Source organism: Ascidia mentula, chromosome 1 (genome assembly GCF_947561715.1).
Source record: "Ascidia mentula chromosome 1, kaAscMent1.1, whole genome shotgun sequence".
NCBI lineage: Eukaryota > Metazoa > Chordata > Ascidiacea > Phlebobranchia > Ascidiidae > Ascidia > Ascidia mentula.
Genome location: NC_138566.1, coordinates 13,582,851 through 13,597,267, shown reverse-complemented (window position 1 = coordinate 13,597,267; position 14,417 = coordinate 13,582,851). Strand labels below are relative to the sequence as shown.

Sequence of the window (14,417 nt, the reverse complement as noted above, 5' to 3'; positions counted from 1 at the left end):
ATTTTTTTAAATCCCCAGGAACATTGTTAATATATTATTTTGCGACCAGCTCAAATCACCAACTTAGAAGTACAGGATGTTAAAGTTGTATTCCTGAAATTTCAAGAAGCCAATTTCTTTCATTGTAAATACTTGTGTACACACGGCGAGTAGTTTTTAAACCATTTTGTGTGTGACTTGCCACACCAACCACATACCACCCGCCGTTATGGGCGCAAAACAATGGTTCCGAATGCTAAAAAATTAAAAGAAAATATCTCAATCACAAATTGCAGCAGGCATGGAGGAATAAAGTCATACCTTTGAAGATAGTGTAATAGTCTGATTGTAGTTTCCACACAACAACCTATGGTTCTTAGTCAGCCCCAATTCATGTTGACACCAACTGGTTGAATCTATAATCATTGCTTGCTTTATCAGATGTGGGGTCGTATATTCTGAAAGGTGAAAATCACAATCACTTAGACTTCCTGAAGAGAGCCAAACCAAGAGAAATCAGTCAAAGGGACTCGGACGTCTAAATTTGAATCAAATTAAACATTTTTTATCCGCCACAAGCCAGTTTAGGAAAAAGTTAAATAGAGATTTTAATATATTTATCTACTTCAATAAACAACCAACCAAACAAAAATTGGGGGTGGACAAGAGCAATTTTATTTCTTGACGTAACCCCCTTTAATGTTTGGAAATTTTCTGTTCACAAAACAAACCGTTCAAACATAATGTCAGTATATAGTAAAGAGGTTTGTTTTGAAGAAAAAAACAATTGTTCAAAGAAATTATGTTCAGAAATATCATTGAATTTTACAAACCTTTTTCAATCCATCCAACAGCATAACATGTTTTTAATGGAATATGAACAGGAATTTTGCTATTTGGTAAGCATGGAAATTTATCAGTACTTGACTCGCCAGACATTTTCCATAAAGCCAAATTATTAGAACGCATGTCTCTATTATAATCCGGGTGCACAAAAATTCTAAAATTGTAAATCCTGGTGTTACTGCAGTTATTCAGTGTTTAAAAAACATTTTTTTAAAAACATGAATACTATTACATCCATGGGCGTATCCAGGAGGGGGGGTCCGGACCCCCCCTCTTTTGTAAAATATTTTGGTCTTTTTTGATAACTAAACAAACGCCACTGTATTTTTTTGTCAAAATCCACGTGAAAATCAGAAATTTTATTTGACGTTGACCTAAAAACCGCATCGTGCTTGCATTCGCCATTGTTTCCAAACAGGGAGCATCGTTACCGAACACTTGTCATTTTTACCAAACATGTTGCATTGTTGCGAAACAAGTGTCATTTTTCGTCAGTTTACGGACGCACCGTCGTTTTTCAGTGGCCACGTTGCAATGACAAGCGGTTTACTTGCGTGAAAGATTAGTTTAGTTGTTAAACTTTGAAAGCAGTAGTAATAAAACTACGGCGCAAGCACTACCTCAAAAACTTGCATCGAGTGTTCCATAGCGTTACACAATTGCGCAAGCCAGAAAGCCACCGTTTATGTGACAATTGGCGCGAACACCGGCGTTCGTATTTTGCGATTCTTGCCCACAATTAACCTTAGTTTATACCTAAAAATCGGGGAATTCCCTAAAAAGTTTGGACCCCCTTTAAAAATTCCTGGATACGCCCCTGATTACATCTATCAACTATTACATTAGCACCTGCTATATACATTCTAGTTTTAAAGTACAACCTTTTCACTTTCATCTTGGTGTTTTTGAACAAATGTGATGAATTTCTAACAACAATATACACGTTGGAAGGTTGACTTTTATTCCAGGATACAGAAGACATACAGTGAGCAGCAGATAAGACAGTGTTGCTATTAAGCAAAACTCCAGAGCAAACATGTTCAAGCTGAAATGAAAAAATGTCATAAGTTACAACAAATTTAAATAATGACAATAATACTAGGATAAAAACATACAGAAAATGGATGACAAAAATTCTCCTGTTTATATACTAGTTTATTTCTAAAATCATCTAAAAATTAGGCTTTAAAAATCATATTCATATCAATCACAAAACACCCATGTCAGCATTATTTAAACAAGGACTGGTTGTACCTTATCAGTTGTGGGATTAGAAATAGAGATTGAAACCACCCATGAAAAACTATTGCCAAGGGTAGAATTACTTTCTAAATTTCCACAATGCTGAAGATTCTGTAGTTCATTGTACTGGAATAAAGTAATGCAAGAAAATGAACATCCATTGTCATAAAATGTAATCAACAAATAAGTTTTGGTTCTTACCTCAAATTTGATAGCAAAGCCACTGTTTTGTGTTTGTCTGTTTGAAGTGAACTTAACATACATATTGCCTGTAATCGAAGTAATTGACTGCCCACCACTAACAGAATTATATTTGGATAAAGTACGACCAGCATAGACAGCAGCAAGTTCAGACTCATGTGGTGCATTGTTACTACCTCGGTAAATCTAAAGATGGATTTTAAAGACGTTTATACAGAGTTGCAAGGAAGAAAAAGTACCTCCAAGCAGTCGGATGTACACGGTAAAACGTCACTTTCTTCATCCAAATCAAGATCAATCACAGTTAGAGTAATTTGTTCGTTGTACCCTGGATGTAGTTTGTGGATCCATATAATTTCACATAAAAAACTTTTTTTAAGCAAACCATACCTAAAAGTAGCCATTCACATTGTATATTTGCTGGGTAATTTTTTCCATTAAGATATCCAGGAGAGCTTATGTATCCAATCTTGGTAACACTTGATATAATATCCCCACACATATATGAACAAACAGGTTTGTCCAAACTTTCACTATACTCAACATCATCTTATGTAACAACAAAAATCTCACAATTGAGTGTTATACAATAAAAGAAAAAGCAGAACTTATGTATTTCTAATGTTTACATCCTAAAATCTTGCGGAGTTTGATAGGCTGCATTTCCTTTAAAATAAGTTTCGCTGGCAGAAAATGTCGTCACAAGGCAATCAGCGATGCATGATATTTTAAATCAGAGAAATTTGAATAAAAATTGAAACTTCAGGCTGTATTTAGAGAAAATGAATTATTTAAGGTTTGAGGTTTAATGAAAAATCCACCCCGGTGGACATCATTTCAGAAAAAAAGGGCAACAAAAAATGAAATTGGATTTTGCAAATAATAAATCGTCAAACTATCCTATTTAATTGTGGTTTAATGCATGGCCCATCTTTCCTTTATGCAATAGCACCAAAGTTAGTTGCTGAATAATTGCCTTGGCAGGTCTACAAGGCTAATGACAATAATTAAAAATAAAATTACTGCTAATTGAGAAAATGTATACCTGTGGGAGATATCTTAAAATAAATAACTAACCATTTCCAGACAAGCTTAATGAATCCAATAAATGTATGCTAACAGAATCCAAGTTATTTGACAGCTTCTCCACTGCTATTGTATGGGGAAGAGCACTTGTCAAATTAAAAGTGAAATCCATTTTCCATTTGTGATTTGTTGCAAGATATACTGACATCCTATGTAAATGAATTTATGGTAAATATTTTAATTTAAAATTGATAAGAGTAGCATGTTGAATGATACCTTTGGTTAGAACTTTGAAAATCACCACAATGAATGTGAAATGCATTTGAGCAATCACCCACACCCAAATTCCACATTTCATTAGATGGAATTGCCTAAAGCATACTTCTTTATAATGTATTATTGATGTACAGGAAATACAATAGAGCTTGAGGAATTTCTCAACAAAATTAACAAATATGTTTTAACAGAACTAGAATCAATTCCTAATAAACTGCTTAGTATTCAACTACAAAAACCTTGATGCATTTGTTTTGATGAAGATTAGCAATTTTGTTTTCATCAACCCAATACCACATATTCTGTGCTTCCTGAGGATCACACAAAGTGCGTTCAATCCATATTACAGTGTCATTTTCATCGATACTCAAGCAACCAACAAATGGTTGGCGTGTAAGGACCAGGAATTTTCTTCTCTTGTTTTCAACTGGGTAAATGATTTACAAAATTTAGTCTTTTAACCACCAAGATATCCAACCATGGAGCACAATTACATACTAGTTACCTAGTGAAATATTGATTGGAGTGGACGGTGAACAGAGAGGTTGGGGAATTGTCCAACGGCTGTTTAAACATTTAGTTTCTACATTTCCATTTGGACATTGCAAGACACAAACTGAACCCAATGTTGAATGTCTAGAAACGGGAAATAATTAATAATTGAACAGTTATGTGATATTTTGCAATCACAGTAGACAAAATACAACCATGATTAGTTTAAAATAGTTTATTAAAACATTTGCATATATTTACACAACACATTGCTATTTTGAATGTAGGATATATTTGTACATACTTATCTGTGCAATTTAATGGTTGTATCATTCCAAATGTATTTGATAAATGTGGACAATTTTGCACACACTTTGGTACAGTTGGCCCATCACCAGACCAACTTCCATTGCTTTGACAAACTCTAAACTGGTCCCCATCCACTCGATAACCTTGTGGAAAAGGTTTATCAAGTTACTCTTCAATTCCATTAGGATATCATATACTATACCAGTTTGGCAGGTGATAACTACAGATGTCCCCGAAACTACACATTCTTTGTATGCATAACTATATTGGATTGAAAGCACTCCATTATTCATAGGTTCCGGACACTTAAAACTGGGAATGCACCTACAAGAAAGCCTGATTAAAACTTGGATGAACTCAATTTGGTAAAAAAACATTTCACAATTTCATGTGAATGCAAAAACTTATTTACCTAGCTTCGAGATTCCATTTTCCATCTGCTTGACATCTAACTTCAGCTTTTCCATCTAACACATAATTTTCTTCGCACATAGCAATACATATATCTCCTTGAAATTGAACTTTGTTTTCACAGTTGGTTTCAAACAATGGCTTTTCTTCCAGATCAGCGAACATGGAGTTATTCACATTTAGTGGTGGGCAAAATCCTGACAGATTATAGGCAAAAATATTTGACCATTGAACAAATGCCCGAAAACATAAGTATCTGAAGGTGTGATTACAGTATTTAAATGTAAATTGGTATATTCAATTTAGAAGTAACTCACAAAAACACTTTATGCAGGGAATTTGAATTACCAACCAAAAGAAAAATGACCAGATGTAAAATTAGTAAAACAATCAGGTACAATTATATGTTTAAATAATTTAGAAAATGTATATCATGTTTACTTAGCATCTGTGTACTAGTATCTGATTAAAATTCTCCCAACTGAATCGATAGAGTTACACTGAAAATGTTTATGAACTACAGTTCGTACGTTGACAATTAGCAGGTTTTCCTGACCATGTGCCGTCCATTTCACAAGTTCTTACAACATTTCCTTCTTGTGACTCAAAGCCATCCATACAATGTTGTGTGCAAGTTAATCCAACATCCACTTGTAAAGATGAACACTGGGATGGTAGGATGTAGGATTGCGGCATACGGTAAAGTCCACGACAAAACGCTGAACAGATGAAAATGATTTCTATTTTAATCTGCGTGCAAAACACATGCAAACCTTTGCAGGAGGGAATTGGTTCAGTCCACAATCCAGTAACATCACAGTAAAGAACTTTTGAACCACTTAAAACATATCCAGGTGAACAACTAAATGTGCACATTGTTCCACTTGGAACAGTTTCTCCAACTAAACACTCAGAATTGACTTTCAAGTTAGTTGTGAGCATGACAGCTGGACAGAATCCATTAAGAGGGGTCTAAAATATATCCAAAACACAAATTCTTTACATGGTATATTTACTTTTTTGCTGTGAGTACTTTTGTTGTTTCTGTTTTGCTTACAATTCGGCTCCAAGCACATTTAATATTTTGTAAATTTATGTTAAAGTGGTTTTACAAATATAATAAATTTACCTTTGCAAGGCAGGTAGGAAGTCCTATATCCCACATCCCATTAACAGAACAAATCAAGTTGTTGTTTTCAATGCTCTCATATCCTTGTTTACATGAAACTTCACAACTTTGTAAATAATTAGAACTGTTTGTTTCACACTGGGAAGGTTTAATAATCATAGTTGGTCCTATCAACAGTGCAGGGCAAATGTCTGTAAATTTTTTTGCTTTTGAGTGTTGCTTGTCAAGGTGAGAAGTTTTCTTTTAAACAATTTACTAACCAGTTTTTCTGAAAGAGCAAATTGTTTGTGGCAACAAGTGTGAACCCACTCCAACCCATTGTGCAGATGCATGTGGTCGTTCTTTTATGAACACAATAGGTGTGTCAGCTTGTATGTCACCAAACTCTATAAAACTTGAAGGCAAATGTTGTCTTTAAAACTTTCACAAAATCCAGATTAACTTTACCCATGAAAATGTTGTGATGTTACATGAAATGGGGAATGTTGACTTGAGCATTTCCACTGCTGATACACACCATTATTACATGGTAATGCTACTATCACACTTCCAGATGTTGTATTTGAAACAGAAACACAGTTACCTGCAACATTTTTGTCAAAATGTGTTCTTTGTTTTTTCAATATTTTAATAAATAACATATTAAAGCAAGGGAATATTTATACCTGTATAAACATTTTGCAGGGAATTTTCATACCAACTCCAGTATTGTAAATATGACTGCGAAGCACATTGTGCTTTCACAACTAACCATGTTTTATTTTGCTGTAAAACTGTTAAGCATAATGGAGTTGCACTTAAACTTGTTGCGGAATATGCTTGAATCATAAAATGACCAACATCACCTGTAATGATAAACACTCTTAATGCAATAATTAAGTATTTTAAAACTTTTCTATTATTTCTAAATTTTCCATGTCTATGTAGGCTTCTGCTGCTCTAAACTAACTGAGTACTTGGCACCACATCATTGCTTATATGTCGGTCTAATACTTACGCTCACACTTTAAACTTATGGAAGCATTGTATGAACCATTAGAGTGACACACAACAGTCTGAACACTCACTGTTCCAACTGCTATAAACCCTGCATTGCACCTTGCTTTACATGTCTGCAATTGCATAATAATAAAATATAAAAGGACTTAAATTCAACCTAATTATTCATACCCCATCAGTGCACAAAACAGTAACATTGTCTGGTTTGACTGGAGGTGTGTCACAATATGGCCTACAAGTTACACCTTCTTCTGACCACTTGCCATCATCACAAATCAACGTAGTTTGTGATTCTCCATTTGAAAGAATTGTACCAGAGTTACATGACAGAAAACATGAACTCATATGTTCCATATTTTTAGATGAACAACTGAAAGCAAACCATGTGGTAATATTTCACCAATGAAAACAGAAAACAGATCAACATGTGTGAGATGCTGGAAATTACAATTTATTTAGTTGCATACCTGGAAGGTGTATAAGCCTGGTTTTCAGTGTTAGTCATAGGTGGACAGTCATCCTTACACAGAATATCCTCGACATTACTCCAAACACCAGTTGGCAAACATTGTACCGTGAATGTAGTGCCTATAAATTACAACATTTATATTTTGATGTGACAAGATTGTTAGTAGGGATTTTAACAAATACTGGGTAATTTTACCCTGCACACAGAACTAACTTCGTCAAGTAGTAAATATGAAGGTTTTTTTAAAGTTAAATACTCAAGGTCAAATTTCTGCATTTATTTACCTCTGTTTGATTGACAAGTAACAACACAACTTTGCCATGCTTCAACTTGGTTTGAAGTGCATACTGAAGGTTCGACCACATAATGATCTCCGACCAAAGCAGGACATATTCCACTCTTAAGTTAACAAGATAAAAATCATAACAATGCACAATAAAACATATGACAGTTTCTTACAGGTTTGTATGAACAAATAGAGGCCAATGTTTCCAAATCTTTGTTAAATGTCATCCAAAAAGACTTTGCATGTGTCCATGGTTTGAGAAGAGGACCAACTTCATAACTTGCATCAATTCCCAAGCCAGTATCCTAAGTTGTAGATTAAACAGAAATGATTTTTCTAAATTTCTTTGCAAAACGTGAAACATGTCACTGTTTCCAAGGTGCTCCTGAACGACAACTGATATAAAATAGTATCACAAATATTCATATAAGTAAGAAATTATAGTTGATTTGTTTTGGATACCAACCTTGATAACAATCCTATATGGTTTAAATGCATCACAATTCCATTGTTGCTGTAAAGCTTGTGCTTCACAGGACTTAATTTCAAGAATTTCATCAGTTACAATTTGTTTCGCAGACAAACACATTCCCGTTCCAGCATGTTTAAGGTTGTTCTCATCCCAAAACCATCTGATGATTGTATTAACTAAAGTAACTATTCTGCATTTACCAAAATTTTGGTTAACCATGTAATGGTTATTGTTACCATAGCATGTTACCACCATAAATTCAAAATACAAATAAATTATGTCATATCAAAACATATTAAGTCTCAATTGGCATTATGGAATTCCTGATTTTTTAAAAATGGTTCTCAAAAAAATACATGTACAGGTCTGCTGTGAGAAGTTTGTTCTGCAACTAACATGTGATATAGTTTAGTTCAACTTACAATCCCATGTTACCACTTGCAATACACGATTCTGATGAATTAACCAAAGAAACCATTAAATTTTCAGGGTTGACTACCAAACAAACTGTTTCATTTTCAATTTTTTGTAAAATATTAAACATTCCAGAAATTTGTTGACATGATGGTGGGTGATTCCACACACCTCCATTAAGACAAACAAGTTTATTGTTTTCTGTTGGGGCAAAACCTTTAAGACAAAAAAGCATTGTTCAGCGGTTAAAAATCATTTGTTATATGTGGTATTTGCACACATTCACCAATCATTTAAAACTTTTCAAGCAATACAATGAAAGTTATTTAAAATGTAATTTGAAAGAAAAAGAATGTAAAACTGTAAAATTTATTTTTGATATTTTCTTTCAACCCAAATTTAATATTTCAGAAAAGACAAACCAGAAAAATAAATAAAAATTAAACAGGTTGTTATTAAAAGAAATTTGCAAAAGTTACCCTCATCACAATTTAGTGTACACACTGTTCCAGGGATTTGCATAAAACCTTGTGGTGAGTAGGGAGAAATTTCTTGAAAGCAAGACATGTAACCATTGGTAACCTGAAACAAAATGTAAAAACATTCAGTAAGCAGCATTATTACAAAAATGATTACACTACGTTGTGCTAAGACTGAAAAATTATAAGTTTTTGATATTAGTTGCAATTAAGGCAGATGTTAGTCATCTACTTGAATGTATTTATTTTACAAATTTTCTGTACTATTTTATATTGCATGCAGAAAATTTGACATTAAAATCTCATTTTTATATACATGTTTATCGTACTTAGTCAGTTGGAAATTTGATTTATATTTGCATTCTTAGTACTAGCAAGAAAAAAAATGGGTTTCCAAATCTCTGTGTTCATTAAAGGTTACATTATTTTATTAATATTCATTTCTTTTGAACCAATTTTTTCACTCATAACTTCATAAATTTAAGATAAAAAGCTAGAATTAAAAAAAAAAATTGGACGCTTACTAACATCACCAAACTATGTGTAATGTTTATGTAGTGTGTACCTGTAGTGCCGGACAAAACTTAACACAAGTAGGTACCAGATTACTCCATATCCCATTATCTGTACACTCCAATACATTTGGTCCATTCAAATTAAAGTCTAGTTTGCACTCAAATGAACACACATCTCCATTAACCATTGATCTTGAAGCAATAGGAAGATAAACAAACAGAGTAATTGGAAGATAAAGAAATGTATGTGACACAAGCAACACAGCATCACAAGTGTCTGATTGCAAAAGACTTACTCAATTTGTCAAACAATTGTACAGAAATATCACCTTTAATTGAATCGCCACATGTCATTTACAAACACTTCTCATTAGGTGTATAAAAGTATACCTATACGAACAGTGTTGTGGAAAAACATGTGTAGCTGGAGGAAGGGGTAGAGGAGGGCATCGAGGTAAACAAATGGTGTTTCCAACACCAGACCATCTCAAACCAGTGTTTATATCAATTTCACCAAGACAGACACGAACTGCCGGACCCACTGTATCCATATTTTTTGGACATTGTATAGCACAAACTGTACCTATTAATTCATATTTATTTGCTAAGGTTCATGGTTGTCTGATAATTTATATTTATTTATTATCACAACTTCATAGTTAAACACCCATATGTTCAGTTCCAGATGAACATTATGACAAATATCAGCATAGAAAGTATTACATAAAATTAGTGTGAAAATAAACTGTCAAGTCTACATTTAGCTTTATTTGAATTTGTCAGAATGTACAGAACGCTATCACCACAGATTTCTATGCAAGTTACCTTTATCAACAAATCCTCTGCTACATTTCTCAGGAGTAACAATTGCATGATTTGGAATATTCAGAGCATTACATTTATGGGAACATTGCAAGGGGCCGGTTGATGTCCAGTTTCCATTTTTTCCACATGTTGCAACCACATTGCTGTCAAGAGCAGTTGATTGCAAACATAGAATGGTGCAAACAGTGCCTATTGGTTGTGGTGCAGAGGTGCATGATGGTGGCTGAACACTTTGGTCAATGCCATCAGCTGCATATGGTTTACATCAACTGAATATGAGTTGGTATAAAATCTAAATTGTTAAACATTTTTGAATGAAACAACTTTCTGTTTATGTAAAAGGGTGGGAACAGACACTGTTTCGAGCAAAACAATTTTTCAGGTAAAGGAAAAAGAATCAAGTAATTACCAAGACTTTCACCCAGATAAAGAACTCTTAAACCTATTGTATGTCAAGTGCAGAAATGTTCCAGAAATTTTATACTACTTATGTCAAAGGTGTCAAACTGGCAACTTGTGGATCAGCCATGCCTTATGTTGTGGCCAACATCATTTCAGTTTTGAAGTGCCACATAACTTGGAAAATAAAAATTTTATCTTGACCTTCTGAAAGTAATAAGTTATGCTTATACAATGATGTCACAATGTGAGATTGTCATTAAGGTCACAGTGCTAAAAAAAGTGTATGTAAGTTATATCATTAATTACAAAGTGTTTGGTCTGCATACAATGTAAGTAAGTGAATAAGGCCGAACATGAGTTTGACAAAGCTTCAGTACTGCTAATTAAGCAAAACCTAAATTGTGGAGTTGAAAAAAGAATAAACAAACTGGACCAAGACATGGCAACTTTATAAAGATGCTTCATTAGTAGATTGGTTCACTTATAGAAATCCTTCTACATTGATAATATAAGCAAAAAATCAATACCATCCAATGGCAAACAAGCCTGGACACATTGAGGTGCAACTCCTGTCCATAAATGTGACATTTCACATGTTAAAGTTGAAGTTTCCTTCAGCATTGTGCTTGTCAGAAAGAAGCCGTCTAAGCATGTCAATTTGCATTCTGTACCCAGAGGTAATGAAGAAATTTGGCACTCTTCTGGTTCAACCTAAGCATATATTTGTTTCACAATCTCAACAACAGAATATTCATTAAAGTATTTAAATAATCTAAAATTAATGGCAGGCAAGTGATTTACAAGTTCATATTTCAATACTTTTGTAATTAAACTGTTAAATTGTTTCTGTACAGTTTGTTGTCATGTACAAGTTCAAAAACATGGGCAGGCGAATTCATGAACATTTTGACATAATTTGTGAACTAGCATGCAGTGTCCAACAGGTAGTCAGTCCCTGGTATAAAGCAGAGTTTCACAAGCATTTTTATCGTGGACCCCAATCTTATGTTACATTGGTAGTTATGCACAATCCATATTCAAGGTAATAAAAAACACAACAACCCAGATTTAAGATCATAAAAGCTTGCAAAATTTAATTTGCTTTTTGAAAAAGAGCTGTGCGCAAAACAACAACATTCATGATAACACTATCAGTGAATAATAAACACACATTGTCATTTATTGTTGCAATATGTTGACATCGTTTATTTTAAATGAAACAAATACAAACCTGAATGTCTGAAAAATTACTTAAAGGAGGACAAACTGCAATGCACCGAGGTTTGTCAAACATATTCCAACTTCCATTTGCGCATATTGAAGTGTTTGTTCCAACAATATTAAAACCCTCCATGCATGAAAAAGAACATGTTGTTGTATCAGGGTACATACCATTGATGTCTTTGTCACACACAACAATCACATTGGCATCCAAATATATTGTATCACAACTAAAACAAAAAAAAAAAAGGTGTAAAGAATGAAATTGTGTTAGGATGAGAAAAATAATTTACAATTTGGAGCAAACTGGTTCAACATTATCCCAAAGTCCCAAATCTGTGCAAGTAAGCAATGGTTCACCAACCAACGTAAATCCGTCTTTGCACCCAAAACTACAGGAATCACCACTACGAGCTTTTCCATTCCAGCAAAAAGATGCCTCAGCAGAAATGTAATAAGTGTCATCTTCAGGATTTAAAGCACTGCAAAATGTTCTGCAAATGGGTGTTTCCTTGGGGATCCATCTACAAGTTATTTTTAATTACTTTTAATCCCAATACAATCATGCATATTTGATTTTACCGCTTCACAGCAGTTATATTATACTACCATGTTTATACGATGGCGAATGTAAAGATGTTAAAAAGTTAACATAACTTGCCCTAAAAATAAGCTGCATGTAAATGTTAAAGCTAATGTTAGATGATCTAGTACAAATATTGTCACTAAATCGGTTACTTTGTAAGGTAAAACCTCTGTTGGCACTTGGTATGTCAGAGGTTGGCAAAGCAAACCCAACAAAAAAAAAGTCGAATAGTACTGATGTGCCATTAAAAAATATTCTATGGAAAAAAAACTTAAGCCGTGGCTTACAATCGAGAAAATATGGTATGTTTTAGATATAAGTAACATTTTGAATTAGTGTCAAAGATCTTGTGTTTCTTGTTTTATTGACAAATGACCTTCCAGTTTGATCACACATTTTTCTTTCAGGTCCTTCCAAATATTCATTATCGCCAACGCAATTCATGGAACATGAAGATAAAACATCCTGACTAGAAAACAACAAAATATATTTGTTTACTGGAAAAAAACAACCTTTTTAATAGAACTTACGGCGAAAGCAAACAGGTGTCCGGGGAGATCATCATGGTATAGTTTAAAGGTGGACATTGCACTACATATGTTCCATTAGGTTCACACAAGTTTTCACTTATGTTCCAAGCTCCATTTCTACATTGCACCATTCCAGTCAGTTCGACCAACTTATATCCTTGTTCACATATGACACTGCAAACAGTGTTGTGATCCTGCAAACACCAATTCCCATCAAATATGATGAATGAATAACACCATATAAAGCTGATTATTTAAGTGGCCTGTTTCTGGTTATCATGTCAACATGTAAGTGTATTTAAATCATGCAGGAAACTTGTTTTGCAAGCCATGCAGATTTGCTATTTTAATGTGAAACTTTTCTATGGGTCAAATTATGGAACCTAATAGAAATTTATGGAACAACTGTAACGAGCTGAATCTTAATCAGCAAATATATTCTATATTACCAGCAAATATCACACACCCGATTTTTTTACTATTTTAAATACAAAAGCAATAAGTCAGAAAATATAGACTTTAAAAAAAACATTCAAGGTTTACCTGAACTCCAATTTTGCAAGATCCAGAAAAGTCTGTGAAAAGCATTGCATGAAGTGGTAAACACGATCCATTATTTCGAGCACCATGTAATGTATACACTTCAGAATCCGACATATCAATAAACCTAATAAGATCCACAAAGAGAACACTTTTTATACAATGCAGAATCAATGCACACTTTTCATTAAAAAGGTATCACATATTTCACATAATGTTATCTGGAATCACAGTCCAGGCAGTGCAGATAAACTGAAACAAACACTTTATCCTGACAAGTTAGAACAAGATACGTAAAATCACGTACTACATGAGGCACCAAAATCATATAATTTTGCATCTTTAAAACAGCATATCTATTTTAACATTGTCCTGTCTTGGCTGCAATCCCAGTGTACCCCATTTACAACAAAAAAACAATTTTTAAATCCAATTATTATATGCCAAACAACTTCACTCTTTGCCGGAGGTTCTTAACCCTGAGGGGTAAATATGCAATCTTTTGATAGAGGGTTGGTTATAGAAATACTTTTCTACATCTATATGCAAAGAAAATTGAAAATATTATTTTGCCAACAGGAAAACTGGTTGGTGATTTCAAAGGGGTGTTGACAAGTGAAAACATATTCATAGTTCTACCTTGGTGCAAAAATGTAATTCATCACAAGACAGAAATGTAATATGTGTTATGTTTACAGGTCATTGGGTTTCATAACATTTATGAAATTGGGGACTCTATGACCAGCTTAGCAACTGTGAAAAATATAA

The 14,417-nt window shown here is 33.6% G+C and overlaps 1 protein-coding gene across 1 annotated transcript in view; it reads right to left on the bottom strand.

Moving 5' to 3' along the window:
- Positions 1-65: 65 nt before the first annotated feature.
- Positions 66-14,417, bottom strand: part of LOC145887741 (sushi, von Willebrand factor type A, EGF and pentraxin domain-containing protein 1-like) — a 33,846-nt gene continuing 19,494 nt past the window's right edge. Inside the window, exons 18-56 of the mRNA XM_082978950.1 lie at positions 13,653-13,776; positions 13,110-13,303; positions 12,956-13,048; positions 12,287-12,517; positions 12,004-12,223; positions 11,300-11,483; positions 10,692-10,697; positions 10,371-10,619; positions 9,936-10,128; positions 9,596-9,737; positions 9,031-9,133; positions 8,560-8,767; positions 8,132-8,297; positions 7,839-7,970; positions 7,664-7,778; positions 7,378-7,498; positions 7,082-7,280; positions 6,909-7,023; positions 6,577-6,756; positions 6,359-6,494; positions 6,172-6,305; positions 5,912-6,102; positions 5,556-5,754; positions 5,313-5,501; positions 4,784-4,979; positions 4,574-4,695; positions 4,367-4,514; positions 4,076-4,206; positions 3,810-3,997; positions 3,571-3,665; positions 3,346-3,503; positions 2,659-2,817; positions 2,508-2,596; positions 2,269-2,454; positions 2,080-2,193; positions 1,707-1,870; positions 813-979; positions 301-437; positions 66-235 (exon numbers count right to left, since the gene is read on the bottom strand). Coding sequence (XP_082835076.1) covers positions 80-235; positions 301-437; positions 813-979; positions 1,707-1,870; positions 2,080-2,193; positions 2,269-2,454; positions 2,508-2,596; positions 2,659-2,817; positions 3,346-3,503; positions 3,571-3,665; positions 3,810-3,997; positions 4,076-4,206; positions 4,367-4,514; positions 4,574-4,695; positions 4,784-4,979; positions 5,313-5,501; positions 5,556-5,754; positions 5,912-6,102; positions 6,172-6,305; positions 6,359-6,494; positions 6,577-6,756; positions 6,909-7,023; positions 7,082-7,280; positions 7,378-7,498; positions 7,664-7,778; positions 7,839-7,970; positions 8,132-8,297; positions 8,560-8,767; positions 9,031-9,133; positions 9,596-9,737; positions 9,936-10,128; positions 10,371-10,619; positions 10,692-10,697; positions 11,300-11,483; positions 12,004-12,223; positions 12,287-12,517; positions 12,956-13,048; positions 13,110-13,303; positions 13,653-13,776 — 6,034 coding nt within the window. The 3' untranslated portion in view covers positions 66-79. The remainder of the gene's footprint in view (positions 236-300; positions 438-812; positions 980-1,706; positions 1,871-2,079; positions 2,194-2,268; positions 2,455-2,507; positions 2,597-2,658; positions 2,818-3,345; positions 3,504-3,570; positions 3,666-3,809; positions 3,998-4,075; positions 4,207-4,366; positions 4,515-4,573; positions 4,696-4,783; positions 4,980-5,312; positions 5,502-5,555; positions 5,755-5,911; positions 6,103-6,171; positions 6,306-6,358; positions 6,495-6,576; positions 6,757-6,908; positions 7,024-7,081; positions 7,281-7,377; positions 7,499-7,663; positions 7,779-7,838; positions 7,971-8,131; positions 8,298-8,559; positions 8,768-9,030; positions 9,134-9,595; positions 9,738-9,935; positions 10,129-10,370; positions 10,620-10,691; positions 10,698-11,299; positions 11,484-12,003; positions 12,224-12,286; positions 12,518-12,955; positions 13,049-13,109; positions 13,304-13,652; positions 13,777-14,417) is intronic.